At 39.2% G+C, this 27915-nt stretch overlaps 1 protein-coding gene and 1 long non-coding RNA gene across 9 annotated transcripts; one reads left to right on the forward strand and one right to left on the reverse strand.

Moving 5' to 3' along the window:
• The first annotated feature begins 404 nt into the window (after positions 1 to 404).
• On the forward strand, positions 405 to 27613 carry LOC116254999 (coiled-coil domain-containing protein SCD2-like). 4 transcript variants are annotated; one of them, XM_031630685.2, is made up of 20 exons: positions 405 to 530; positions 626 to 728; positions 828 to 1076; positions 2754 to 3034; positions 4138 to 4313; positions 5130 to 5205; positions 5318 to 5359; positions 5476 to 5538; positions 5849 to 5898; positions 6026 to 6053; positions 6370 to 6444; positions 6537 to 6647; positions 6733 to 6793; positions 19009 to 19122; positions 19272 to 19393; positions 19725 to 19800; positions 22762 to 22806; positions 23042 to 23082; positions 26991 to 27117; positions 27213 to 27613. In XM_031630685.2, exons 4-20 carry the CDS (start codon positions 2801 to 2803, stop codon positions 27284 to 27286), a joined length of 1515 nt encoding a protein of 504 aa, XP_031486545.1. In that variant the 5' UTR covers positions 405 to 530; positions 626 to 728; positions 828 to 1076; positions 2754 to 2800; the 3' UTR covers positions 27287 to 27613. The 4 variants fall into 4 exon arrangements, with proteins under 4 accessions (XP_031486545.1, XP_031486547.1, XP_031486548.1 ...); XM_031630686.2 differs by having other exon boundaries at positions 426 to 530; positions 629 to 728; XM_031630687.1 differs by lacking the exon at positions 27213 to 27613 and having other exon boundaries at positions 23042 to 23105; positions 26991 to 27106.
• Positions 15127 to 26149, reverse strand: LOC116255000 (uncharacterized). Of its 5 annotated transcripts, none has more exons than XR_004172796.2 (5): positions 24526 to 26149; positions 21983 to 22129; positions 18539 to 18596; positions 17969 to 18263; positions 15127 to 16380 (listed from the first exon to the last, which is right to left on the reverse strand). It is a non-coding gene; the product is annotated as an uncharacterized LOC116255000 (long non-coding RNA). The 5 variants fall into 5 exon arrangements; XR_004172795.2 differs by having other exon boundaries at positions 18539 to 18638; XR_007573365.1 differs by lacking the exons at positions 17969 to 18263; positions 18539 to 18596 and having other exon boundaries at positions 24526 to 25599.
• Positions 27614 to 27915: the final 302 nt, after the last annotated feature.

Here is a 27915-nt window from a genome sequence, read left to right on the forward strand (position 1 = left end):
CTGTATACTAAATGGAATCCCATAGATATCATGTGGGATCCATTGCAAGAAAATTCCATGAGGGGCTGAGGTCCGCCAGGACCCATTTTTTGCTGTAAATACCTCCTTATTTTGTTGCAATAAAAGGATGGGGGCCTACCCCCCAAGCCAATAACGCACCACTCAAGTCGATGGGAAGCACATTTAAGCATGAGAACATAATTTTTTTTCAAAATTTTTGTCTTTGTCATTGGCTTACAGCTTTATATATTTATGTTTTTGTCCATAATTTTATTTGTTTATTTAGCTTGTAGTTACGAAAGGAAAAACATGGGTGTCGCATTTGAGATTATGTTGAAAAAGTGGGTCCAGAAATGAAAAGTTTTCTTAACCGAACGTCACCGACTTAAGTGGAAAACAAGATCGTTGGGAGCCTTGGAGGGAAGTGGAAGTTCGTTAACATTTCTCTCTCTCTCTCGATCGATAGAAGGTCCCGAATCTGAAAGAGATCGACGGAGCACCAGATCTTTCCGTTCTCAGCGTCTTCATTGGTGAGCGTCCTCTCCTGACTCTCTATTATCTTTTTCATCTCATAATCGTTAAAATTTGGCGTTCTTGTTTCTACTTTTCATCCAATCGGCTTCAGAAGTCCTGCATCACGTTTTGCTGATATCGGAGAAGAACGAAGGAACAAAAAGAAAGAGATCGACTTATTTCACCAGATCTTTTCGTTCTCAGCGTCGCCATTGGTAAGCGTCCTCTCTCTGACTCTCTGTTATCTTTTTTCATCTCATAATCGTTAAAATTTGGCGTTCTTGTTTCTGCTTTTCCTCTACTCGTGGTGGAAGTTCTGCGTCAGGTCTTCTTGATATCGAAGAAGAACGAAAGAACAGATTGCGACGAGATCGGCAGAGTTCATTAGCTAAGCATGGCAATGTCGGTCTCTCTCTCTCTCTCTCGCTCTCTCTCATATGTCTCATATAACTAAAGCTTAGCGTCGTCATGCCTCTTTCAACGTTTCGATAGCGTTGATCCGGAAGAGGACTGGGACTGGGAGGATCAAAGCCAAGCGGTATCAGAGCCAACGAGCGCATCCGGTACACCCCTCCCTCTCTCTCGTTTACTCAGTGTATGCATTTCCACTTCATATGTATAAAAACTAGCGTCTTCATTATCTTTTTCGCTTTGTCCATATTGAATGTTTCGGAATCGCCCCAGATATTGGCGGAATCATAAGAGGATAGGCGGATCAAACATTTGAGCGAGGTCGGCTTAGTTCATCGGTTTTTACAGCATATATAATCGATACACTCTCTCTCTCTATCTGAACGCAAAAGTTTAGTGTGATTCCTATATTTTTTATACGTGAAATGCTTTGCTGCGATCACGTGGGTTTCGATGAGCATCGACGGATTGAATACCAAAAAAAGAAGGAAGCTGGTGACGCAATGGAAGTTAGTTGGTGGATTTTAGTCCATTTCGAGGTTTCCTTTTAATCTGATTATCTCTGCCAGCCTATCTGCATATATCATATGTTATGTCGAAAGGGTGTCAGGACTAGGTTTGTTAGACTATGTAATCGCGTGGAAGTAGTACAAAAATACACACACACACACACACACACACACACACACACACACATATATATGTATATATATAAAATCGTGACTCCATCGTATTCATGCCATTTACTTCTGCCCATTGATCTAGCCTTTTTTGTTTTTCACAAAAGAACAATAACGGTTCTCTGATCCATCAAGAGCTCCATCGAGTGAATGAAGTTTTCCAAGCTGAAGGAGGTTAAGACTTGAGAGTTCGATGCCTAAGGTGCATCTCTAGGAATTGGCTTGAAAAATTTCTGCTTAAACTGGCATGCATATTACATAGAAATGGAAAAATAAAGTAAAAAAGCTTTGGTTCAGCCAATAACTCACAAATGCACAATATAAGAGTGAATGCTGAATTGCTTAAAAAATCAGTTTGTCTGTTTTGTGCAAATGTTAGAGCCTTAAGCAATATTGATCAGTTTCATAGAATGTACTTATGCTACAAATGCCAGATTGGTATCATAAATGTACCAGTTCCTGAGTACTTTTGTGCTGATTTGTCTTGTAATTGGACCATATTGAAACGTAGAGTAAAAGAAACTGAAAAGCATTTAAAGATTTGAAATGGATATCAAATTCTATTTTGTTACAACTAGCATGTGTGAATGGTTTTGGAGTTGTCTTATATCTAATGTTTTCAGATAGATTGATGACCAGAAATAACTTGCCCTGTTAGTACCCCAGTCTGGATAAATTGGCTGTTTGGATAAGTTTTGATGTCAGACTTTACAAATGTAATTACCAAAAAAAAAAAAAGTTGTGATTACATTTAAAGTGATTATTTTTTTTGAGGTAGAAGATTGTGTGGACTTGCCTTGTGTTCAAAACTTTATCCATATGGGTGCAATTTCCACAATTCAAATCTTATAAATGATCTATTAGATAAATAGAGGAGATCTTTCATAATCCATGAAATTGGAGAAATTAGATCATCAAAATTTGAACTTTCATTAAGTTCTCTATAAACCCATCCATTGTTCTAGGTTTTAAATTAGGGACCACAGCTGTTGAAAATAGAAAACTTAACAACTAGTTGCACACTCTTCTGCAGTTGCATTGCATGATATTTGGTCTTTGGAAGTTTGCAACTCATGGTTCTCTGACTGTAGATGGTGATTTTTTCCTGATGTCCGAATGATGAACCTAATAGATCTACCTGTTTTGCAGAAGAGAACAGGTTTCTTTGTTCTGTCCAGTTAATGTAAGACACAAAAATGGACCGAGTGAGACCTAAGAGTCCTTTGTATATGAGAGAGAAGAGCATCTCTAGCTTCAAAAGGTCCCAACACTATGATGCAAAAACTGCTGCTCAAAAGCTTGCACAAGTTATGGCACATCAACGGGCTGATGATGAAGATGACGATGGTGATGTACTTTCATTAGACTATGTTGTTACGAGCGGCGTTGGCCTTTCAGCAGGGAAAGGAGGGAGGTCTCCTAGTCCCCAGGTAATTGTCTCACTTGCATTTTCTCGTGTATTTTTTTAAATTATGACATTTTTCCGGCTTGCTTTTCTTGGGGAATTTAATTACACTTCTCTGTCTTGCTTTCTTATGTTAGCATGGCATCATAACAAATCTTGTATTAGAAGCATCATAAAAGCAACACTCTGCAGCTTGTACTAGGTTTTTGTCATAGCTCTTCTGCCGTCTTGCTTACGTTTGATGACAAATTGATGCACTACTCTTCAATATTTTCCTGTTGTGCACAGGAGACTGGAAATTGCTAATTCAGGGCCATGCTTCATCCACTACATGTTCTGTTTTGGACATTAAGGGGTCCTGAAGGCCTAGACGTGACATATTTATATGTTGTATGTGTGCATATACATGCATCGCAATGTGTTTAAAGTGGGGCTGACAGGGTCTGTCATACTTGCAGGAGATAAAAGAAATGCTAATCCAGAGCTATGCTTCATGGACACTGCATGTTATGTGGTCCTGAAAAACTAGATGTATGGCATCTTTATATGTTGTGTGTGTGTGTTTAAGGTAGGCTGACAGGGTTAGTCATACTAAAAGTAATGGAAGAGTGTCCTTGTATGACTATCTTGATCCGTTCTTCTTTGGTTAATGGCAAGAAGGAGGTAGTGGGAACTCATAGAATGTGATCAATGTTGTATCTCGTACAGGAATCATGTTGTTAATTAATTGTGATTTCATCCAGATTGTGCTATACAGTGGATTCTAAGATCACCATAGCTAGTGTTATTTGGTGCCTTCCCTGCCTATGGAGGTAAAGTTTTTCAAGTTACGTTAGTTAAGGCGTCCTGGTTCCAACCATTTTTATAATTTTTATGGCTTAAACATCAGCTGAAATTTATATCCTTTACAATTTTGGGGACTTTTTTTTGGACTTTGTCAATGAAAATGAAAGGTAGATAGGTAAATTCTCTGTACTATCTTGTGAGTTTGTAGTTCATTTCTCTTGTGACGTTATTTGTGGTTATTCTTGATCTGGTTACATCATCATTTCCTGATTGGATTGTTCTTGTTTAATGTGGTCAGTTTTGCATGTCTAGTTTACTAAGCAATTTCACATTCCAATTTAGTTGGCTAGAAATCATGCGGATCCTAGTTCAACTGTGCGTGTACCATCTGTTGGAAGACCATCACTGAGGCCAGTGAAAATACCTCCAGTGATCCCACCTAGTGGGCTAGTTGTTAGACTGCCAGAACATCCAACTCCTGTAACAGATGCTGCTGTGGACAATCAAAAAGATAAAAGGTGCTGGCACACTTTCAGAAGGAAACATTCTTTATTCTAGCATTGTCTATATTAATTTTCACTAAGGCATTCTTTATATTATTTGTTATCTTGCATGTGTTAATGTGACGAAGACTAATGCTGGTAAAATTCTCAGAGAAATGGGATTGATTTGTGATACTTTCTATTTTTCTCATTTTTTAAGTTACTGTGACTATAATATGAGGATATGAAACGTGACAAGTTCATGAATTCACAAGTTCCATCATTTTTTGAAAATTAGGATGGTCAATGACTTGTTCAAAATTCAAAAAACATTATTTGAGATATTACTAAAAGTAAGAAAAAAGGTTTTGCATCTTCTGTTCTCATACCCACATCCTCTTGTGCAGGCATACACATCAAATATGTTCAAGTATAAATCAAGATAGATGTCTTCAAATGCTTGTAAACTAATATTTTGTCTATTATCTGAAACAGAAAAAAAAATCACTTTTTACTTTTGGAAATACTTGTCTTTCTTTTTTGTAATTTCTATGAGTCGCCAAGTGTGCATGGGTAAGACATGCAACCTATCAAGGCTGAGTTCCCAAATGGTCACCTGGCAGTTTTACTAAGTTAAGTGCGAAATGGATTTTGTTGTCATCATGCTTATTCGCAAGCTTGCAAACAGTTGATGATATTACTAAGTGGCCTCATAGTTTTGGTGTTACTTGATTCTTATCTTCACTACATACCTCTTATAGTTTGCTTTACTTAGTTTTATTCGTCACTTTTTCTCCAAAAACTAATTATTCTATACATTATGCTTTTCACTAAGCACATCATAATGCACAGGCGTCCAACAAATTTAACGAATCCCAGTGGACGAGTACTAGGAAGCCAGCTTGATGCTTCTGCTCTCCAGGATGAGGTCTCTTTCAGATGACCAGAACTAGCTTTTCTTCAACTCAGCAGCATGATGTAATCTGATTGCTGTTGAAATATCTTTCCATGTTGTAACATGGTCATTTTTCAAATGGCAGCTTGATATGTTACAAGAGGAAAATGAAAATCTCCTTGATAAGGTTCGCTGTCTACTATACTTTTCCATTTTTAATTTATTTTGAATTTGATATTCCTGCAACAACTTTTAATGCATTATATGCTGATGTATAAAAATATTATTTTCGTGGCATCACAGCTTCGTCTTGTAGAGGAGAGGTATGAAGAAGCAGAAGCAAGGAGAAAACAACTTGAGAAACAGGTATTTTTTTTTCTTTTATCACCTGGGCTACTGTTTGTGTAGAACAGGATAATTCAAGAATTTGATTTAGTTACCTCAAGTTTATTGAGGTATCATATTTTATGATGCTAGTATATTTTCCAAATTTGAACTTGGATAAACTGACTATGGGAGGTATGTTTGGTAGGGGGGATAATAAAAAAAAATATCACATGCCCACTTATTGTCTGATATATATCTTTACTCAATTAGCTGAACAGATGACCAGAAGCTTACCTTATGCCACTATACATACATCTGCCTAAAGTACATTTTGCCTCCTAATCCACAGGTTGCTACCCTGGGTGAAGGTGTATCTTTAGAAGCAAGGCTACTGACCAGGTTGGCATTGTGATTTTACAAATACAAAGTATTTTGCATTGGAAGATGGTGCAAGGTCCCAACATTGTATTTAAGCATTGTGCAATATCACTATTTATTATTTATTTAACTTTGTTTTCCTCTTCAGAAAAGAGGCTGCCCTGCAGGCAAGAGAGGTGCGCAAAAGTATCCTAAACACATCATCACTTAAAATGGAACACTAGATTTAGTATACAATCTATCTAAAAGCCTTGCAACTGGCTTGGTTGGCGTTAACTTTGAGATGACCTGCATCTGATATCCAAATTAAGGAGAACTATGTGCATGTATAGACTAGGAATTAAATGCACTCCCCTGCAAGTAAGCTACGCGTTGAACACCTCCTTCCTTTCCATTTGAATACTCAATTTATCAGGTGAAATATTGTTCTTGGACACAAATTATATCCACGACAGTTTGAACCTAATGTTCTTGATGTAGTTTTCATGACAGGCTGCCTTAAGAGCTGCGGCGCAGAATAAAGATATAAAGAATAAGGAAATTGCAACTACTCGGATAGAAATGGAGGTACCATAGACCTCACATAGGGGCATTTTTTTTTTATTGATATTTAATTGATTAGACTAAGATATGTTTATGATTTGTTGTAACATTCCTAGCAAGCAAGAGACGAAGCACAATATGCTGCCGAACAGCTCCGAGAAGCAGAGAATGAGGTAAAGGCACTTCGTTCAATGACGCAGAGAATGATACTTACGCAGGAAGAAATGGTAAGCCTAAAGTTTCACAGGTTTGGAGTATGTTAACTCTTTGATATAATTTTTTAGCTGAAGCCATTGCTGATCTGTTTGTTAGGAAGAGGTGGTTCTGAAGAGATGTTGGCTTGCTTGGTACTGGAGCTTATGTGTTCGCCATGGTAGTGTTTCAGCTTTCCTAGAAGTGTTTTTTTTGGTGGATGCAACAAGTATCTTTCTTTACAATAAACTCCAAATATATGGTACTCGCTGAACAACAGTTTTGTAGCAAAGTATGTTGCTCGAATTTTTAACATGAAAGGTAGTAAGTGCTAGAACAAGAATCTAATGTAATAATATACCCATATTGTCATAATTTCATCAGTTCTCTTGTTTATTTGCTCCTAATTTTTGCCACAAGTTTAATTTCTTAGTTTAATCCATTTCTGTATTTTCTCAGGCATAAGCTTATACTTCTAGAAATTTCTTTTCCTCATAGGTTGAATGACTGCGTATGTCACGCTAGTTAAACTTCTACTTTGTTATAGTACTGTCTGCAAAACTCTATGATTGGAGAGGAGGGGCCCACGAGTTTCTTAGCTGTCCTCCAAGTGGCATTTTCCAGTGGTGGTGTGCAGGTCCTGTCACGAGCTAGCAATCCATGTGGAGCTTGGCATGAGGCATGCTTACGCAAGCTGGTGGATGGTGTGTGCAAGAAGGGGCCATCCCTTATAGTTGATGTAGTTGAAGCTTAGTTGAAGGTGTCGCCTAGGCGTGGACTAGTTGTCAGTCCACATCCCATGCCTAAGCAAAAGCAATGTTGTACGTATCGTACGATACGGGCCCGTATCGATTTCCTTTTACGGTACGCTACAGCCCCCTGTATCGTAAATGGGGGGTGTATCGGCCCTGTATCGCATGTATCGTACGATATAGGGTAATTTTGAAAAAGGGCTACTCGACGCCTCCTTTTTCACTTTTTCTTTAAAACGTTCGAGGGTTCTTCATTTGTAACGTGGGGATTGTGCGTCCAAGGGGGGAGATTATCAATTTTCACCGTGAAATCGAAGATTAAAGGGTCGATTTCTGCTTGGGTGGTTGATTTTCGTTGGGAGGAAATGAGTTTTCTTCATTTCTTCTTCGTGAGGTATGAAATTTCATGTTTTTACCATATATTCATAATTTTTTACCATACAATCGTAGATTGAAAGATTTTGAATGTTTTTCATTAAGTTTACCATAGGACTTCGTTTTTTTTTTTTTTGAAGATATGGATCCTACATGGCAATGGTAGCTTTTGTGGGAATACATTTTCAGGAGGGATTGGTAGAATGAAACACCATTTGGCAGGGACCTCCAAAGATGCGTCTCCTTGTGTTGGAAGACCAAACAAACCTTTGCCTCCATTTGTGCGTAAGCAATGTTTAGATATGCCTCATGCTTTACATCAAAAGAGGATACAAAAAGAAATTGAAGAGGCAGATGTAGGCTACAATGAGCCTTTGGAAGATGAAAAAGAAGAGGAAGAAGCTTATGAATGTGATGATGAAGATGATAGCAGTCTAAGAACAGATTTGGAGACCTCAAGAGGTAGAGATCTTAGAGAAAAAGGGATCATGTATGAAGGAGGTCGATCGGGCGTAACGGGAAGGAAGAGAAGAGGCACAGCAGTTAGGGCCAGGCGTGGTATGCGACCACCTAGTGGTAGAGTTCCTACTGGTAGGTCTAGTGTTGGCTCTATTTAGGGCTGCACACGAGCCGAGTCGAGCTCGAGTTCAGCCAGCTCGAGCTCGGCTCGACTTATATTTAACCAGCTCGAGCTCGACTCGAGCTCGATACGAGTTTCATTACTTTAACTCGAGCTCGACTCGAGAAATTGTTTTGAAGCTCGAGCTCGACTCGAGCGGCTCGACTTTTTATTTCTCCTTCACGGTGTTCCTCCAACACCTACCATAAATGCGGCTCGTTTTACAACACCCGATAATGGCATTGCATTAATGCTGCGGGAGAAGAGAGATCTGCAGAGAGAAATCGGCGTGGGGGAGAAAAGAGAAAAAGGGAGGCATTGACATTAAATGCCAGAAAAAGTGTGCATGGGGAGAAGAGAAAAGGTGAGAAAAAAGAAAAAAGGGAGGAAAGAAAAATGAGAGAGAAAAAATGAGAGAGAAAAAGGTGTGCGTGGGGAGAAGAGAAAATGTAGAGAAAAAAGAAAAAAGGGAGGGAAGAAAAATGAGAGGGAAAGAAAACGAAATGGAAACAAAAAAGAAAAAAGGGAGGAAAGAAAAATGAGAGGGAAAAAAAACGAAATGAAAATAAAAACGAAAAAAACTAAAAAAAAAAATTAAAATCAAGTCGAGTCGAGTCGAGTTTAATCGAGTCGAGTTCTTTCAACTCAAACTCGACTCGTTTATTTACTCGAGCTTAACTTTCTTCGAGTCGAGCCCGAGTTGGCTCGACTCGTTGTGCAGCCCTAGCTCTATTAAGAGTTTTTTCCCTTCATATACTAGCCTAGGTGATCAGCCGCAGATTCGTGCTGCTATGACATCTAAAGATATGCTATATCAAGCACAAAAGATGGTCGAGAAATGGTTTTATGATGCATGTATTCCATTTAATGCAGCTAATTTTTTTCAATTCCAAGCCATAGCAGGTGCAATTGCTTCTATAGGCCCCGGATTCAAAATGCCATCATATCATCAGTTGAGGGGTAAAATTCTTCAAGATACAGTGAAAGAAGTGTCTGAACATTGCGATCAATTGAAATTATCTTGGAAGGAAACAGGTTGTTCCATTATGTCAGATGGATGGACTGATACAAAGTTAAGAACACTTGTAAATTTTCTTGTTTATTGTCCTAAAGGTACAATGTTCTTGAAATCTCTTGACTTGTTTGATGTTCCTAAGACTGCTGAGATTTTGTTCAATGTTTTTGATAATGTCGTACAAAAAGTTAGACCTGCAAACATTGTACAGTTTATTGCAGATAATGCTGCAAATTATAGAGCTGTAAGAGATTTGCTATTTCAAAAGTATGGAACATTCTTTTGGAGTCCATGTGCCACTCATTGTGTTAATCTTATGCTTCAAGATCTTAATGAGATGCGTGATATGAAATCAGCCATTGACCAATGTCAAGAGGTAACAAAATTTATCTATAATCATGCATATGTATTGAGTTTGATGAGAAAGTTTACAAAAGGAGTTGAAATGATACGACCTGCACAAACTAGATTTGCCACAAATGTATTGACTGTGCAGAGTGTGGTGAAACAAAGAACTCCTTTGAGGCAGATGTTCGCTAGTGAAGAATGGGCTGCATATCCACATGCTCATAAAAGAAATGCTTCTTCAGTTGTGGATATCATATTTAATAACGAATTTTGGGAATCATGTGTGAAGCTATTGAAGGTTTGTGTTCCATTAGTGAAAGTCCTTAGGTTAGCTGACAGCGAGGATAGGCCTTCCATATGGTACTTATATGAGGCCATGGATAAAGCAAAAGAGACAATTCGAGACAACTTAAAAGGAAAGAAAAAGTTATATATGCCCATATGGAAGATGATAGATAAAAGGTGGACTGGACAACTTCATCAGCTTCTTCATGCAGCAGCTTACTATCTAAATCCTACAATTAGATTTTCTCCTACATTTAAGAATGACAGAGAAGTCTTAAGTGGTTTGTTGGATTGTATTAACGTGTTAGTGGCAGATTCTAGAGAACAATATGCCGTCAGCAATGAGTTGGATCTATATGATACTTGTTATCGGGGCATGGGACAACCTGTCGCCGTTCGAGCCAGGACAACCATGCGTCCAGGTAAATACATAGAAATGTTTAATTTACTTTGCATTTGTTACATTTGATTCTTTTAGAACTTTCACATTGATTTGTTATAATGTTATATTTTTGTTTAGATTTGTGGTGGAATAGGTATGGGTTTGATTGTCCAAACCTAGCACGTTTTGCAATCAAAGTCCTCAGCCAGACATGCAGTGCTAGTGGATGCGAAAGGAACTAGAGTGTGTTCCAACATATCCATAGCAAAAAAAGAATAGACTCGAACATAAAAGGTTGAATGACCTTGTCTTTGTTCGATATAATATGAGGTTGAAACAAAAGTAATATAGTTTAATGTTTATATTTTGTGTACAATATATTTATATGAAATTATATATTAACAAGTTTTCTCTTATGTAACGTAGAGAATTACAAAAAACAGCAGCAAGGAAGCACACATCTCAGTTCGATCCTATCAGCTTGAAAAACTTTGACGATCTGGAGCCATGGATTGAGGAAGAACTAGCTACAATATTTGATGATGAAGATCTTGAATGCTTCAACCTTGAAGCTGAAGCAACAGAAGGCTTTGTTGATGAAGGAGAGTCTGCTAGTGCTACTGCTGGTGCTGAATATGTTGGTGAAGATCTTCCAATTCTTGACGATGAAGATGAAGAAGAAGATGAAGATGAAGATGATGAAGATTATGAATGATGAATCATTATATGTATCGAACGACTTAAGAGTTATGAATCTATGGTTGTTGAACACTTGAATGTTTTATCACTTTATGGTTTATGCTTTGTTGATTGAAATTGAATGATATTGTTATGAATTTTGATGTCTATGAAATATGAATGATGAACCGTGAACGCGTAAGTTTATAGCATTTAGCAATAATAAGTCTATCATTATCTAAAACTCGTTTTCTATGAAGACTTTATTATTTTTAATTTTTTCTGATTTTTTTTTTATGAAATTTTCGAGTTTTTAAAATTTTTTCTGATTTATTATATATTTTTTTAAAATTTACGATACGTTACGATATAGCGTATCTTAAGGCCCGACCGATACGGCTTACGATACACATTTTACAACATTGTGCCTAAGTCCATCACTTAGGCATGGCGTGTGGGTTTGGCGCCTAGGCTAGACTAGGCATGCTGCGCTTAGTCCATTTGGAAGTTTGGGTGACTTTAGCCTCTGGTACTTGATTTGTTTTGCTTCCCAAGACCTGTTATCCCTTGAGTTTAGCTTAATTTTATTGCAGGGAGTTAGATTTGACCCAGTGGTTGCAAAATTTATGTTGAAAACAGAGAATTTTTGCTATAAGTATATCGGAAAATTACAATTTGTGCAGAAATTAGATTGCTCGCAAAGGTCTATCTTTTACCTGAATTGATTGAGTTAGGATTGTAGGTGTGATTTGAGTTCTGCTAATGTATGCATTAGACAGCTTAAGTCAGAGTTGTGTAGGTGTCTTTTACAGTCTTCCTAATTTGTTCATATTCAGTTGCCATCTACCATATGTCCAGTTTAGATAGCACATATTCCAAAGTAGGTTTTATTTTGGTTATTTTCTGTTTCATGTATATTATTTAGAGGTCAGTTTCAGTTCTACAATAAGAAGTCTATCATCTGGTTTAAATTCAATGGATTAAACATTTTATTTTGCTGTTTTATAAGTTGATTTTGACTAATCCTAACTTGCTAACATGCTAACTTAACACATAAAACATAAAGCTAACATTTTAGAATTAAAAGTAACTAAGCAAAATTGCAACAACTTTTGGATGCCTTTTTAGGCTAGGCGAGCCTAGCCACCTTGACAACTAAGAGTTGAAGTGGAAGGAGGCCGAGTTGGCGCAGGTTTATCATTGAAAGCGTGGTCAAGCTGATGTGAAGGGCGATCATGTCGTGACCTGAAGCAGGATAGCTGGCAGAGGCAAGCACGGCCAGAGTTCATGCACCCATGGATGAGGGAATTGCTGAGCCGGGCTCGATCATGGCCAATAAGAGGATCTCTTTCTGCAACGGGGACAAGTGTACCTGAGGTCTATTCGGCCGTAGTCAAGGTGATGGCTGAGTGTGGTTCAACCACACAGGTCGTGGATATAAGTTTCCCATGCTCGACATAGTTGGCAAACTTGGGAATCGGACTCAGATCATCTGTCGACCAGGTTACCGGGTCAGCGAGTTGATTCAACGACTCGACCGGGTCAGGTCATAAATTTTTATTATAGTAATTTTTGTAGTGTATTTTTTCCTCTTGCTTTTATGCATTCAAGTTCATAACATCCTAATGGCAAACTACATAACAAATACAAGAATCCAAAAATAAAGAGAACAATCTAATAATCTACCATGGAAAAAAAGAGGGTTGCTTTGGTGACACAGTTTTTCTCTCAAAGTCGACATTGAGAGGAAAAAATGTCCACATTTTAAGTTTTGTGGTTCACGAGTTGGTTCTTTCTAAAAATTAGTTTGAGAATATGTTTCAACTGGAATGTTTGAACATTATCACTGTAAACTGGATCAGACACAACTCAGACGATCCCAATCCGATTTAGTGATTTGGGGCGATCCATGTGATCTAGTCCCGATTTCTTTAAAACATCAGTTTCATATGGGTTAAACCCAGAATCGTGACCCAGGAGCTAAATGGTCTTGATCCGACTTGGGCGATTTCTGAGGTGGATCGCCAGGTTTGCCAACTATGGTGTTTAGGCCACATGGCCACAAGGTGGCCAAGGATCAAGAAGCACTGGGGCCCTCGAACATCTTCGTGCTAGCCTCCCGAGAATGTGCTCGATGTGGCAACATAGCCTCTTCAAGCGCTTTGATCGATGCTTGTCAGGAGTGGCCTGGATGAGGGGTGATGAAATGGATGCAGGCCAAGGTGGGACCACATCACCTCGCTGGTGGCAGGTTACTGGTCTGAGTAAAACTGGTAACCCAGCCTACCCCTATGTAACATCGGTACATGGGAATGGCTGGCCTATGCTGGTAGGACAAATCCATCTGGGTTCTTTTTTGATCAGGTCTGCTTCAGAGCTAGTTTTGGTCCAAAATTTAAGTGGAGGACTTGAGTTTTCATTATTGTCCTCATTTTATCATTAATCTAGTAGGGCTCTATGTATGAGTGCAATTCTTGCTTTCAATGCAATCTGGTTGTAGTTCAGTGGTTTTTTGTGCTAGAACAAAGATAAGCAAGTTGCTAACTGTGGAGGCACATTGGATGCCATTACTGTCACAATCCCATCTTAGTGAGTAACTGAGTGCTAATATGGTGTTGAAGACTGGAACAGTGGTTCATATTGAAGGTGTTGCAGTCGTGAGTCTTGGAGAGAGAAAAGTACTCCATTAATTAATCCTAATCTCCCTTATAAAAGAGATTAGGGTAGAAAAGGGATTTACAGATTACATCAATGAAAAGTACTCCACTCATTAGCCCAAGTCATTTCTGCTGCAGTTTGAGCCATAGCCCTGTATTTGGATTCTGCACTAGATCTTGACACCACACCTTGTTTTTTGCTTCTCCACGATATAAGGTTGCCTTCCACAAATACACAGAATCCTGTGGTAGATTTTCTGTCTTCGATTGAGCCAGCATAGTCAGCATCACTATAAACTTTCACTTCTAGGGTCTTGCCTTTTGTGAACAAAAGGCCTTTGCCAGGAGACAATTTTAGATATTTGACCACCATCAAAGCAGCATCCCAATGAACTTTTCTGGGTTTTTCCATAAATTGACTTAGCTTCCCTACTGCAAAACTAATGTTTGGTCTGGTCACAGTCCACTAATTCTCCTTGGTCATCATGAAGATGTATGCGTGGATTCATAGGTAGATTAGCCGGTTTAGCTCCCTAGCATCCCAGTGTCCTGCAATAAATGAAGAACATACTTCCGATGAGAGAGAACGACACCATCCTTATTGCGAGCAACCTCTATTCCCAAGAAATAATGTAGGGGACTAAGATCTTTCGTCACAGAGTGTTTTTGAAGAAACAGCTTTGCATCAAAAATTTGTTGATCGGAGTCGCCTGTCAGGATAATATCATCAACATAAACCACTAGAACGGTTATACCCCTGGAAGTCTTCTTGATAAACAGAGAATGATCAAGGGGATATCTCGCAAAGTCACACTTTGAGACTACCTCAGAAAACTTGTGAAACCACGCACGAGGACTCTGCTTGAGTCCATAAATAGCTTTCTTCAGTTTGCACACTTTTCCACACTCCCCCTGTCGTTCAAACCCTGGTGGTTGTTGCAGATAGACAGTTTCATCAAGATCACCATACAAAAAGACATTTTTGACATCAAACTGACACATGTGCCAGTTATGGTGTACAACCACTGAAATGATAAGACGTATGGTTCCCAACCGAGCAACTTGAGAGAAGGTCTCAAAGAAATCCACCCCGGAAGTCTGTGTGTAGCCCTTAGCAACCAACCGAGCTTTGTATCGTTCCACAGAACCATCAGAATTATATTTCACTGTGAATACCCACTTAGAGCCAACAATGTCACAATCAAGAGGAGGGTCAACAAGTTTCCCAGGTGCCTCGCTGAACTAATGCATCCATCTCATCTTTGCATAGCCTGTCTCTACTGGGTATCTAATAAAGCCTGCTGATGACACGTAGGAATTGTATGAGCAGTGAGAGCTTGAATAAACTGTTGCATACTTTTACTCACATCGTCAGTAGACACAAAATGAGATATAAGATGTAGAGTACATTGTCGCTTGCCTTTGCGAAGAGCAATAGGTAAGTCTTGACAGGATCAGACGGACTAAGGCTACTCACTTAAGATGAACTTACCTCCTGAGAAGCGGTTGGCGAAGGATCATGAGAAGGGTCATGTCGATGCGTGTAGACCAGCGGAGGATCACGAAACTTGGACACTACAGCCGGAGAGTCTTTATAAGGAGATTCAAAAGGGAATGACTCCAAAGGAATATGAGGAATAGGTAGTGGGTCTGGTGACCGTGGCATCTCAGTAGTGATATGAGTGGAGCTATAATAAGGCTGAGATTCAAAAAATGTGACATCTGCACTGATATACTCTTTTTGAGTCAAGGGATCAAAGCATTTGTAGCCTTTATGGTTTCTGGAGTAGCCAATAAAGATACATTTAATGGCTTGGGCCTCTAATTTATCACGTGTGGGTCCAAGTATGTGAACAAAGCATGTGCAACCAAATACTTTGGGAGCCATTGGAAACAAGGGTTTTTGTGGGTGCACAATTTTAATGGGAACCTGGTTGTCAATGGAGGATGAAGGTAAACGATTGGTCAAGTAACAAGAAGTGAGAATGGCATCTCCAAAAAATATACACGTAGATTAGTATGAAGCATAACGGAACGAGCACATTTAAAAGTTGGCGATGTTTTCGCTCAGCTATTCCATTTTGCTGGGAGGTATGGGGACATGTAAACTGAGGAGAAATGCCATTATTAGAGTAAAACTTCATTAAGGTAGATGCCTTGAACTCAAAAGCATTATCAATGCGAATGCTTTTAACAAAAATACCAAACTAGGTCTTTATTTCAATAATAAGGTTTTTGAGAGTACATACGACTTCAGACCTTTCCTTCAAAAGGAAGACCCAAGTGACTCCAGAATAATCATCAACAATGACAAGGAAATAACGAAATCTTGACCTACTAGCAACTCTGCTAGGACCCTACACATCAACATGAAGAAGATCAAATAGTCCACAACTGGACGGACTAAAACTCGATGAATAACTGCTACGGGTGTGTTTGCCAAGTTGACATGCTTCACACTGGAACGACTCTGGTACTGAAAGATGTGGAAGAAGATGACGGAGCTTGGAGACAGATGGATGACCAAGTCTGAGATGCCACTAGAAGGAGGAGGACAACGAGGTGATCGATGATGCTGCAATACCCACTGGATCAGACAGGAAGTAGATGGCCCCTTTCTCATAGCTACCACCAATCGTCTTCCCAGTTTGCAAGTCCTGAAATGAACATAAACCAGAGTCAAACGTAACACGACAATGTAAATCATTAATCAATTGTCCAACCGATAACAAATTTGTGGGAAACTTAGGAGCATATAACACATTGGGAATAGTCATAGACTGAGAAATCTCGATATCTCCATAACCCATAATAGGTGACCATCTACCATCTGCAAGTCTCACATGACGTGTCTGAGGTAATGAGTGTAGCACAGTAAACATAGAAGGTTTACTACAAAAGTGCCTCGATCCTCTTGAATCAATAATCCAAGTGGTACCTGTATCATGTGGGATAGTATCAACGGACATAGCGCTGTCGATCATGACTGTGGAGGCCGACGGTTGAGTAGATCTGTGTACTAGGAATTCCTCATACTCTGACTTGTTGATACTCACAATCACTATCTCAGGGTGAAAAGAAGATAAAGACCCATTTATAACTGATGACGCTGCCTGGACAGACCCAATAGGAGACTGTAAAAAGTTCTTGCCCTGCTTAGGTGTAACATTTCTTCCTAGGGAAGATGCGGAAGGACGACCATGTTTATCCCAACATTTGTCTTCCAAATGCCCTATTTTCCCATAAAAGGTGGACTGAAATCTCCCCCGACCTCCTCCTAACCCTCGACCTATGCCTCTCTCCCTGAATGAACTGCGTCCACGACCTCCTGAGGCTACCAAGGCAGAGTCATGAATATCACTAGAGGGCGGAGAAAGGGTCACAGCAAGGCGGCTGAGTCTGTTGTAGGCTTCAGATAGATCAGGGATTTCTGCTCCAGTCAACATCTGCGCCTTTGCTACTGTATATTCAAGAGAGAGCATATTCAAGAGAGAGACCCTGCAGAAACTTCGCAACCATAGACTGTTCACCATGAGTCTTATGGCATGTTGGACATGGGGGACGTAATGCTTTAAGTCATTCATAGATCGACTTGAGGGAAGCAAAATACTGAGCAAGACTTTGGTCACCCTATTGCAAATTAAGTAATTCCTTCTCCACCTGCAATATCTTGCTAACATTCTTGTCATTTGAGTAAGTTTGTTTCAAAAAATCCCACATTTGTTTGGCAGAGGTATAGAGTGCAATAGTAGAAGTAATCTGTGGTTGCACGCTATTCATGGTCCAAGACATGACAATATTATTATCTTTCTTCCATGAAACATACTTCCCACTCTTTTCCACAAGCTCATCTTCTTCTATAATATGCTCCTTCCGATGTCCAATCACAGACATCATAAACACACAAGACCAAATCTCATAGTTAGATTCATCTAACTTTACAGTAGAACCATAAGAGAATGGATTTCCTCCACTTTTAACCTCATGAGAGAAATCAGTTTTGAGAGTTTCAGGCATCGCAAAACTGTCCACAAGAGACCAACCACCAGCAGCACACAACAATGACAATATATATATCTGTAGATAATGCGATTGATCGGCAATAATAAAAGTCCAACACCACACAACAGAGATAAACACTATCAAGTAGTACACAGCACTTCTCCCAAACAAATTACGAACAACCAGACAGTAGAATTGAATAATATTGTGAGGAGAAAGCAGCCCTTCTTAAGGAAAAATTACCTCCACAGCAGACCCACGACAGAAGAATGCTGTAACAATGCTGTCCACCTACTAACATAAACCTCATGACAGCAGAAACTAATCCAGAACTGCTAGTTTCTGTGATTACACCTGCTAGTTTCTGCTTTCTGCCATTTAGGAGACAGAAAACTGAAACTGCTGCTGTTTTCAGTCTCCTATCGACAGAATCTCTGCTTTCTGCTGCTTCCCACTGCCTGCTGCTGCTTTAAGTCTCCTCACACAACATCGGTAGAACATCATCCAGCCCTTTTCAGTAACTCCACTATCATCACGCCTTAAACATCACAAAAAAAAAAAAAAAATCAGATCTGCGCCACCTGATCTGCTGGTCCTCATACCAAACAGCAGGCATGAGCGCCACTTAAGGATCTGATCACGCCTTCCACATAGGCGTGATCAGTCCTCCATGCAGCACACCCAACTTTTATCTCTTTACTACCTCTCTGTTGGTGGGTAAGAAGAGATAAAGATGGGTGACGGGAAGAGGAAAGAAGAAGGAAGTCGCCGGAAAAAGAGGTCGCCGGAAGAGAAAGTCGCCGGAGAACTTACTTGACTGTTGCCGCAGGAGAAGGCTCTGATAGACTGATACCATGTTGCAGCCGTGAGTCTTGGAGAGAGAAAAGTACTCCATTCATTAGCCTTAATCTCCCTTGTAAAAGAGATTAGGGTAGAAAAGGGATTTACAAATTACATCAATGAAAAATAAAGAAAATATTAAAGAGGTCTTATAACTCTTTAATATTACGAAGAGCCACCTAGAAACATAAACTCTTCTAATTCAACTGAAGGAAACAACGGCGTGGATTTAGCTTGCTTATCCTACGAAGGCCTGTGAAAATTTATCTGTCCCTAACAATTTTCTAGCAGAAACATGGTGCCACGGGCTGACTCCTTCAGTCCGTGTACAGACTCTAGACACATGGAATGCTTTTTACAATTTGGTAACATGTTCTCATGTTGGTGCATAGCCTGGTTGCTTGATATTTTCTTTGACAATGATATTTATGTTCCTCTTTCAGATATTCATGTGGATATTGCAAAGCCAAGGCGTGAGCATTGGTCGTCCTTAGCTCCACATCCTTTTGAAGTCATGGTAGCTGCTGGACAGAAGGCTAAGGAAGACTCTTGGAAAGGTTCGTTTAGTGGAAAACTTCACAGTTTGGGCATCTTGTTTGGTGTTAATATTTTCTTCCATTTAATCAATGCCTGACAAGGATCTTTTTTATCAGTAACATGTGGGCTTCATGTTTGCCATCATGGTTTTTTGACACCTATTAAACAGGGAATAATGATGGTCTCAAAAGGGATGACTTTGCCAGAGATACAAATGATTCGACTGGGGAAGGGAATATTGAAAGCATGCTTGTGGTTGAAAAAGGCTTGAAGGAGTTGGCTACCTTAAAGGTTTTTTTGTATAGTGGCTGAATTCTTTTCTTGAAATGTCTAAAATTTCTTCCAAATTGGAACCTCCGAACCTGTGTGACACTCCTTTAATGATACTCTTGGAAAGAAATGTCTGGCACTGAATTGCAGAATCCCTAGGAAATTTAGTGATGTTAAAGGACAAGTTATGACCACCATGTTTGTGTGTTTTGGATTAGTTTCTGGAAGGTTGTGATGAGAACTCCAAATATTTGTTGGTTAATATTGAAAGTCATGGTTTATTTGACATTGCTTGTGAGGGGATTCCCATTTATGCATCATGTTTTCATCTTTGTTGGTTATTATATTTCAGATAGAGGATGCTGTAGCAGTTGCAATGGGCCAACATCGGTATGCAAGTTTGACGCAGACCAGTCAATCTGCTTCAGGTCCTTTCATAAGCAATTTCTCCAATTCATCTTTTCAGTTATTCTAAAAAAACCAGCTGTATTGAAGATACAATCAAACTTTATATAGAAGAAAGAAATAAAATTGACTGCAGGCGTGGGATAAAGCTGACTCATGCACATATTCAGTAAATTATAATGTTAAAAGTTAAAAATGTTGGGTAAAGAAGCATTCCAGTGGCATAAATTTGTTATTCTGTTGCTAAAATACCTTATAAATAGTTATGGTTGATATAATTGTGATCTATTTCACATATTGGACTCTGCATTATTATTTTCTCTTAACAACATCCCTATGCTACATGATGGCATCATGGCATGCATATACATCACAGTCACAAATATAGTTATCGGTTTCTTATACGAGGTTTTCTTGGAGAGAAAATCCAGCTGTATTGAAGATACAATCAAACTTTATATAGAAGGAAGAAAGAAAATTGATTGCAGGCATGGGATAAAACTGAATCATGCATATATTCAGTAAATTATAATGTTAAAACTGTTGGGTAAAGAAGCATTCCAGTGGCACAAATTTGTTATTCTGTTGCTAAAATATCTTATAAAAAGTTATGGTTGATATAATTTTAATCTATTTCACATATTGGACTCTGCATTATTATTTTCTCTTAACAATATCCTTATGCTACATGATAGCATCATGGCATGCATATACATCACAGTCACAAATATAGTTATCGGTTTCTTATACAAGGTTTTCTTGCAGAGTTAGAAGCTAGAACTTAGAGTCATTGTCATAAAAATCATTCCCAATTTTTTCCGGCAACGTTTTCTCAGGTACTAAATGAGAAATTAGTTTGGAGAAAATCTTGGGAATTCAAAATTAACAAAATAGGAAAAGTAGTAGGAATTTATGAAAATTCGAGTTTTCTACTAATTTTCTTAAAGAACATTGATCAAAATCAATAGTAATTATTTAAATTGTTAAAAAAAATAAAAATTAAAATATATTTAAAAAATATTTTGTGAAAAAGCGAAAAGCATGATAAAAACGTGATATTTTCATTTTTTAGATTTTTCAGGATATTACAATTTTCCCCAACAATTGGATAACATGGTAGATTTCTAGCCATAAAGAGAATTGCATTATAATTTAGAACCAATAAGCCCAGACGGTGATGAAGATGACACTACTATGTCCGACCATGTTGCTTTCTTTTTTTGGTGTTGAAGTTCCCTCCATACTTCCTCTCATTATTCTTAAATTTGTGACGCATAGGCTTTTCTTGTACCCTAGTTCATCACAGTTTGTAACTTCGTAGCATGTCTTCTTCCTTCCTCTTTGGTTTGAGTACCTCTCGAAATGAGGAGGTTTGTGTGGCTTCACATATGGTCCTGATCCACAACGAAACGGTCAAGCACATTTTCTTTCTTGTTAGTCATGTTATATCTAGTTTCCTCTCCACTAAATTCTGTTAGAATGTCTTCAGAAGGTGGAGAAGTAAGAGATGAAAGAAGTGTTGCCTTTGTTTGCTCAAAATCAGGCTTAACTCCATTAAGAAAGTTAAAGTAATGTTCTTCAAGTAGTCTTTGCCTTCAATTATGTTTCCTTCTGTTGGCAATAATTTGGTAAAGTTGTTTCTTACACTCCTATCTTCTTAGTTCATCCTTTGAGTTGAAATAGAGTCTTTCGTCAAAGAACAGATCTTCTGAGATATACCTATCGAGGTATGTACTAGGCAAAGAAGGGGTACACAGCTCAGGAAATATTGAACTGGCCGTCGGAGCAGGCTGAAAGACTATAAATGACCAGAATAGGGCGGCAGAAAAAAAACATTAAAAATAATTACAAAAAAGGCAGAAGCATAATTATAAATTTCATCAACACTTGTATACAATATATATTATCTCATACAAACACATGCTAACTGTGGTCATAGCTATGCATATATACAAGTATAGAATTAGAATTAGCATATGTATACAAAGAGCATATACTTGTACTTACAAGCTTTCTAATATTTGATAAAAAAAAAAAATCTTTAGAAGCAGGTATCATGATTTCCCAATAGGAGCTGACAAAATCTTCGTGTTGAGGAAGGTTCTTTTTCACAGATTTCTTTTTTTTCCTGCTGGGGAAACATTTCTCAGCTGCTTTACTATGTGAGACAATTTGAGCATGTTGCAGTAATACCCTTTTACTCACCTTCAAACAATGCCATGCTTCTGCTTCCAGCCAACTCTCACATGCTTTTGCTGATATATAGTCATGGTCCCAAGCCCTTTTACTTTCCAGCCAAACCTGCTTATTTTCATATGTTGTGTCATGGTGGATGCTGGCATCTCCGTTCTGCTGAAAAAGTGCAAGTGCTTTATCTGTTTAGGATCTAAAATATCTCGGTTACTCTATGAGAATTTCATGGTTGCCTTTTCAAGAATCACAAAAATCAAATGGTCCAAAATGAGAAGAGAAGTTATTTTCAAACTTAGACTCCGGTGTATTCTTATTTTGACCATGACAAATGTAGTAAACAGTTCGGATGGACTTTAATGGTAAACCAAACAACGATATCTTAGCCACTCCCATAATTTTTTTTTTCTTTTATATTTTCAAATTAGCATGCACATATGAACAACCAATATATCATTTGTGATGTATGTGCATGAATATGATTTAGCTGGACAGCATTTTCAGCTTGTCTCATTTCTTTTCTTTGAATTTCCCTTCTCATGTGCTTTTATTCTATGATCATAATGTTGTACTGATGGGATCTATAAAGAACGTATCATGTACACTTGTAGTCATTACGAGAACTAGTTGTTTGTAAGAAAAGGTTCGAACCAAAAAGAACCATAAAGTGACATAATATCCTGTTTTTATTTTTATGTGGCAGACATTGTCATGCCCTTTTTGCTATTAATTTTATCATGTTAGGCTTAGGCATATATTATGGTCACACATCTCAATTTCATCTGATTTGTCAGATCCAAAGCCGTCTTTGGAGAGTCAGAATCACCCCGAATCAATTGGTATGTTGAATCCTGAAGCCTGATTTCATGTAAGCTTACTTTGTCCTATATGTACATTATTTAAATGACACTAATATCTTTCAGAATTTTACTTATCACTCCTACCAAAATATTTTCTAATTTTTTGGGGCTGTTAAAGTTTTGAGATTTTAGCAAAATCTCGTGGAGATTGCAGGTTTTGTTTAAAATAATTAACATGCATCCGTTGTGCACTTTGTTTCATGCTTGCTTCTAGAACTTTCACAAGAGGAATCTGAAGATGTGCTCTTCAAGCAGGTATGGTTGGACAAGTTTCTTTAGTAAGTATTTCACTTCCACATCTACTGAACGCTCTGTTCTCGTAGATCTTTTTGGTTTCTCCTTATGAAATACAAATGAAGTTTCTTAGTGCTACATGCTGTCAAATTTTAGCACTTTTAAACATGAGCTACGAAATATTTGGGTCTCAGGTTTCAAAACAAAAAAGATCCAAAACTTAAAAATAACAAGAAATACTATCTATCTTGAGATCCAGAATGGATCGAAAATCTGGGACCCAGCCCGATACGCCACATTGCGTCAATCTTCTTGGGTTGATGACTTCGACTCCTGATGAAGGGGTGGATGTTGGGGGCGGCTAGTGTAGACGCGGGATGGGAAGCACCACATCCTCAGGTATCGAGGATAGGGAAGATGACATGGGTTTGGCCACCAAGGCCTAGCAGTATCCTTCATCCTAACATTCGTGTAGTAACTTCTTATAGGTCCAAAGGGTTTTCTTATAGGTCCAAAGGGTTTTCTTATAGGTCCGAACAACCCTAGCATGTTCTCGAGATTGGCTTCCCCAAAAGAATTGGTTTCCTTAATTGGTAAGAGGGCAATACACTTCCCATTGAATTTGAACGAATAAAAGTTTTTATGGCTGTGAGGAATAGCCACATGACAAGCTATTAGCGGGGCCACACATCACACCAAGCTTTGTCTTGACAAAATTCTCCATCGAGATTTTAACCAGACACTATTGACTGATTGAGACCTTGTTCTCTTTTCTAAACCACGATACCTTGAAGGGGTGGGCTCACTTTTCTGTCTTGAGATCAAGGTCTTGATGGTGTTCAGGGAAACCATGTTTACACAAGAGCTACTATCTATAATACATTACAAACATGACCCTCATAACGACATCTTCTTCGAAAAATGTTGTTTCGTAACCACTTAATGTTTTACGTGGTTTTCAGAGTGGTCAAGGTGTGATGCATGGTTAACAAATTCTCACAAGCATCGCTGTTATGCTAGACCGTCTCCTTTCCATTACTGGACTCATATCCACTGGTCTCATAGTCACTATGGCTCTCTTCCTTTCCAGAGTTGGGCTCATCAATAGGTCCTATAAGGGTAGATTTCTTAGTAAGAATGGGACATTTGGACTGGGCATATCCAGCCTCCTGACACCTAAAGCAACACAGTAAAGAATCCTCATTGCGAGTCTTGTCCTGTTAGGCTGTGAGGTGGACGTGGGTTTCGTCCTAGACGTTGAGTTTTTCCATTTCGAGGTGGCCACTTCCCAGGTTGGAAAACTCGACCTCAATTTGTACGACTCGTCTGTTTTGGACACACGAGTTTCTGGTTTCCTCCTTAAGGTCTTTTACTTTCATGGCATAACTAGTAGCTCTATCAAGGGATTCCACTGTAAGACTGTTAGAAGTATAAAAAATAACAGAACAAAGACCATAAATATACCTGGTGACATGCTGATTCTCAGTCTCTACAAGCTGTGCATGTAATGAAAGACAGTGGAACTCGTAAGTCTATTCTGAAACAGTCATTGATCCCTTACGAAGCTAGAGCTATTCCTTTTACTCCCTCTCAGCAAAGTCGGAGGGAATTAACTTAAGTTTGTGTCAAACATTGCATAGCTAGCTATGTGAAAAAGTTATCTTGCCCCTGTCATGTCCGAGCATTCTGCAGCAAGACTGTGAAGGCCCCTCAATTTGGTAGATGCCAAGGGAACGCGCCTGTGCTCCGAAACGTCATGATAGCCAAGGCAGATTGAATCACGTATGTCGAATGGAAGAATGCCTCGGAGTCAAATTTGCCTGTGAACTCAGGCAAATCCAGCTTGAGGCTATGTGTAGAGGGCTTCTCCTATCCACGTCCTCCTGATTGTCGATATCGATCAATTAGTCCGTGCGGGTGTTGTGCCAAAATGCCTCATCCCCAGAATCTGCAAACTTAGATATGTCATCACATCGATTGGTGTGCTGATGAAGAAGCCGACCGTCTGCTCTCACCGGCGGGAGCTCTTGATGAGCCCGCCCTTGCTGCAATTGATTCCCCTAGGGTTGCCTTTGCTATGCTTGCTAAAAGGGAGGGACCGGCCCAGGCGGCCTAGGAGGTGCTTGTTGTGCCACTGGTTGCATTTGATGTGGTGTGGTCTATAGTTTAGTGGTAGTTTGCGAGTTCTGGATTGGTCTAGGGTCAGTGCGCAGGGCTTGGTGGGGTTTAGTAAAATAATTGGGGTTTCATTGCGGGTGAGATGGGTGGCCCTGGAGACATTGAAGTTGCAGGTAGGGATGATGCATAGATTGATAGCCCGAGGGGTTGTACCTCAGGTTCCCTAAACTACTTGTCGGATCTCAATAAGGATAGGTGAGTCATCGAATCGAGCCCTACGGGAGATGTGGACCAACGTGGGCGGTCCATAGCATGTAGGGCCTGGTTTTGGACCAGCTTAAAGCAAGTCAGGGTTACTGTTGGGATCTGATTTTTGTCTAGGGAGTTTAGGGATTGCGTGTCTGGACGTGAATGTGATTGGGGTCGAGTTCAGGGGTAAGCCTGAGCTCGAACTACTGTGGGCGGTTCCAAGGAGTGGTTGAGACTCTAAATTCAGGTTTGGAAATCTAAAAGCCGGTCCCACAGGCACCAAATCGGCCTGAATGGAGTTGGGAAATCCATCCTGGTTCGGCCTATGATCAACATTAAAGTTGGGCGGATGGACCTGGGTTCCAAAATGGGACCCAAAACCCGACCCCGCCCACTGAGTGAGTGTCTGACCTTTCATGTTGATTTCAGTCAGCTGTCTTTCGGTTTGCTTCTTCCATTCTTCAATTTCATCTATTCTTTTTATAAAATTGGCTAAATCTTTGTTCATCCTCACCATGCTCTCTTGCATTTGGGTCATCATGTCGATCAGCCTCATCACATGTTCTTCATCCATTTTTTTTTTATCATTCCTCCTTTAGATTTCCTCGCTGGAGACTTCTTCCAATATGAAATCGTCCCTCTGATTCCCTGACACTACAGAAATCAAGACGGCAACTGGCTTTGTAGTTTGTTACCAATATGATGCAGTGAATAGATTTTCTCACTCTAATCCTTTTGGAGAGCACCAAATGATGCAAATGAAGCAAAAATGCAGGAAAAACTAGAGAATTCAATACCAAAAGGAAATTAAGGTTTCTCTTAAGCACCAATTACGCTAAAAAAGAGTTCCTTTTAAAGGGGCTAAATCCTAAAATCTGAATTGGATTTCGGGTTTCAAAACAAAAAAGATATAAACTAAAAAAATGATAAGAAATATTATCTATCCTAAGATGTAGAATGGATCGAAAATCCGGGACCCAGCCCGGTAAGCCACACTGCATCACTTTCAAAGCTTCATCATGGTTTAACTAAGAAAGCAAATATTGGAAATTTCAAATATGGTTGTGAATCTTGTTATATTATCGGCATTGCATTCTGCCCAAGTTGTATGGACATAAAAAATGTGCAATCAGCTTTCTTGGTGGGGAACAACGTTGTAAAAACCACAGGCTGGTTCTCAGAACCACATCAGGACTGATCCACGAAGTTCATGCTTTGCCTATCTAAAATTTGCTAGAAACGAATATAAACTTATAAAGAAGGCAACAAGAAATCAAATGAGTTCTGATTCAAATGGTTGTATTGTAGGTGTCATTAACGCCTTGATGAATTGATGGAGATGACATCTCTCCTCTGATCCAACAACTTGGTCATGTTATTGTTTTCTTTCCATGATTATCACTATCTAGAATTCAAGCGCACTGCAGTTGGTAGGCCAAGTGGATTGGGTTTCCATGAATTTAGTGGATCACTGTTTACATTTTCCAATTTAAAATTCCATTAAACTTTTGTTGCTTCAATTGTCTTTTATTTTTCTTTCCCTGATGTCTGTGAAACTTCAGGCATGGCTTATGTATTTTTGGAGGAGAGCTAAAATCCATGGCTTGGAAAAGGATATTGCAGATGATCGTTTGCAATACTGGATCGATCAGAACAGTCAGTCCCCAACATTGCATGATGCAGTTGATGGTTCTCTCTCTCTCTCTCTCTCTCTCTCTCTCTCTCATCCATAGCTTATAAACACCCTCACTTTCTCATGCTACATTTACGTGCTATTTATGCAGCATTTCGAGGCATGATAGAAGTCAGAAAATTAGGGTTGGAGAGCCAGTTGTGGGAGGATTCTCGCAAAGAGTAATTCTGATTTGTCAAATCCAATTCGAACGAGCCTCATGGTTCCTTTGTGAAGCGGCCAGCCGATCGCAACCAACAAGCTACATTGCCATCCTACTCATGGAAGCAACTCCTCCCCCCCCCCCCCCACTCCTCTGTGTGTGTGTGTGTGTGTGTGTGTGTGTGTGTGTGTGTGTGTGTGTGTGTGTGTGTGTCTTTTTTTCTCTCTTTCTTGCTTGCGCTTTGGCACACACACATACATGCAAACCTGATTCTAAATAAGATTAAGCAAAAAATTCTTGCTTTGAAATAGTTGAATAATTGTGGGGGGATGTGCTTTAATGTATTGAACTATATGACATCATAACCTGTGATGGTACAACCTTGATCTTCCAGAGAAAAAAATTTAAAGATGAAACATAAACAATGTCGACCACATTCCGAATTAGTTTGGTACACTGAAATATCATATTCGATGTTGGTGTGACTGATGCGGGGGCTGGAGGAATCCCTGATGAAACAACTTGCTTTGTCATAGAGTTGGTGATATGGTCAGCGTAGCCTAAGGCTACATTTGATTCAGGGGGGTTTCAAATCCTGATCTCTAACCCAAAGGCTGTCAGAAGGCCCTGTTTGATGGCCTCTCAACATTAG

Source organism: Nymphaea colorata, chromosome 5, assembly GCF_008831285.2.
Source record: "Nymphaea colorata isolate Beijing-Zhang1983 chromosome 5, ASM883128v2, whole genome shotgun sequence".
Taxonomy (NCBI): Eukaryota; Viridiplantae; Streptophyta; class Magnoliopsida; order Nymphaeales; family Nymphaeaceae; genus Nymphaea; species Nymphaea colorata.

Bases quoted from the DNA above. Each gene is read 5' to 3' on its own strand.
- LOC116254999 (XM_031630685.2), top strand. From the start codon at position 2,801: ATGGACCGAGTGAGACCTAAGAGTCCTTTGTATATGAGAGAGAAGAGC. The intron at 6,648-6,732 runs GTAAGCCTAAAG...TCTGTTTGTTAG, and splicing joins TACTTACGCAGGAAGAAATG to GAAGAGGTGGTTCTGAAGAG. The intron at 27,118-27,212 runs GTTCTCTCTCTC...CTATTTATGCAG, and splicing joins ATTGCATGATGCAGTTGATG to CATTTCGAGGCATGATAGAA.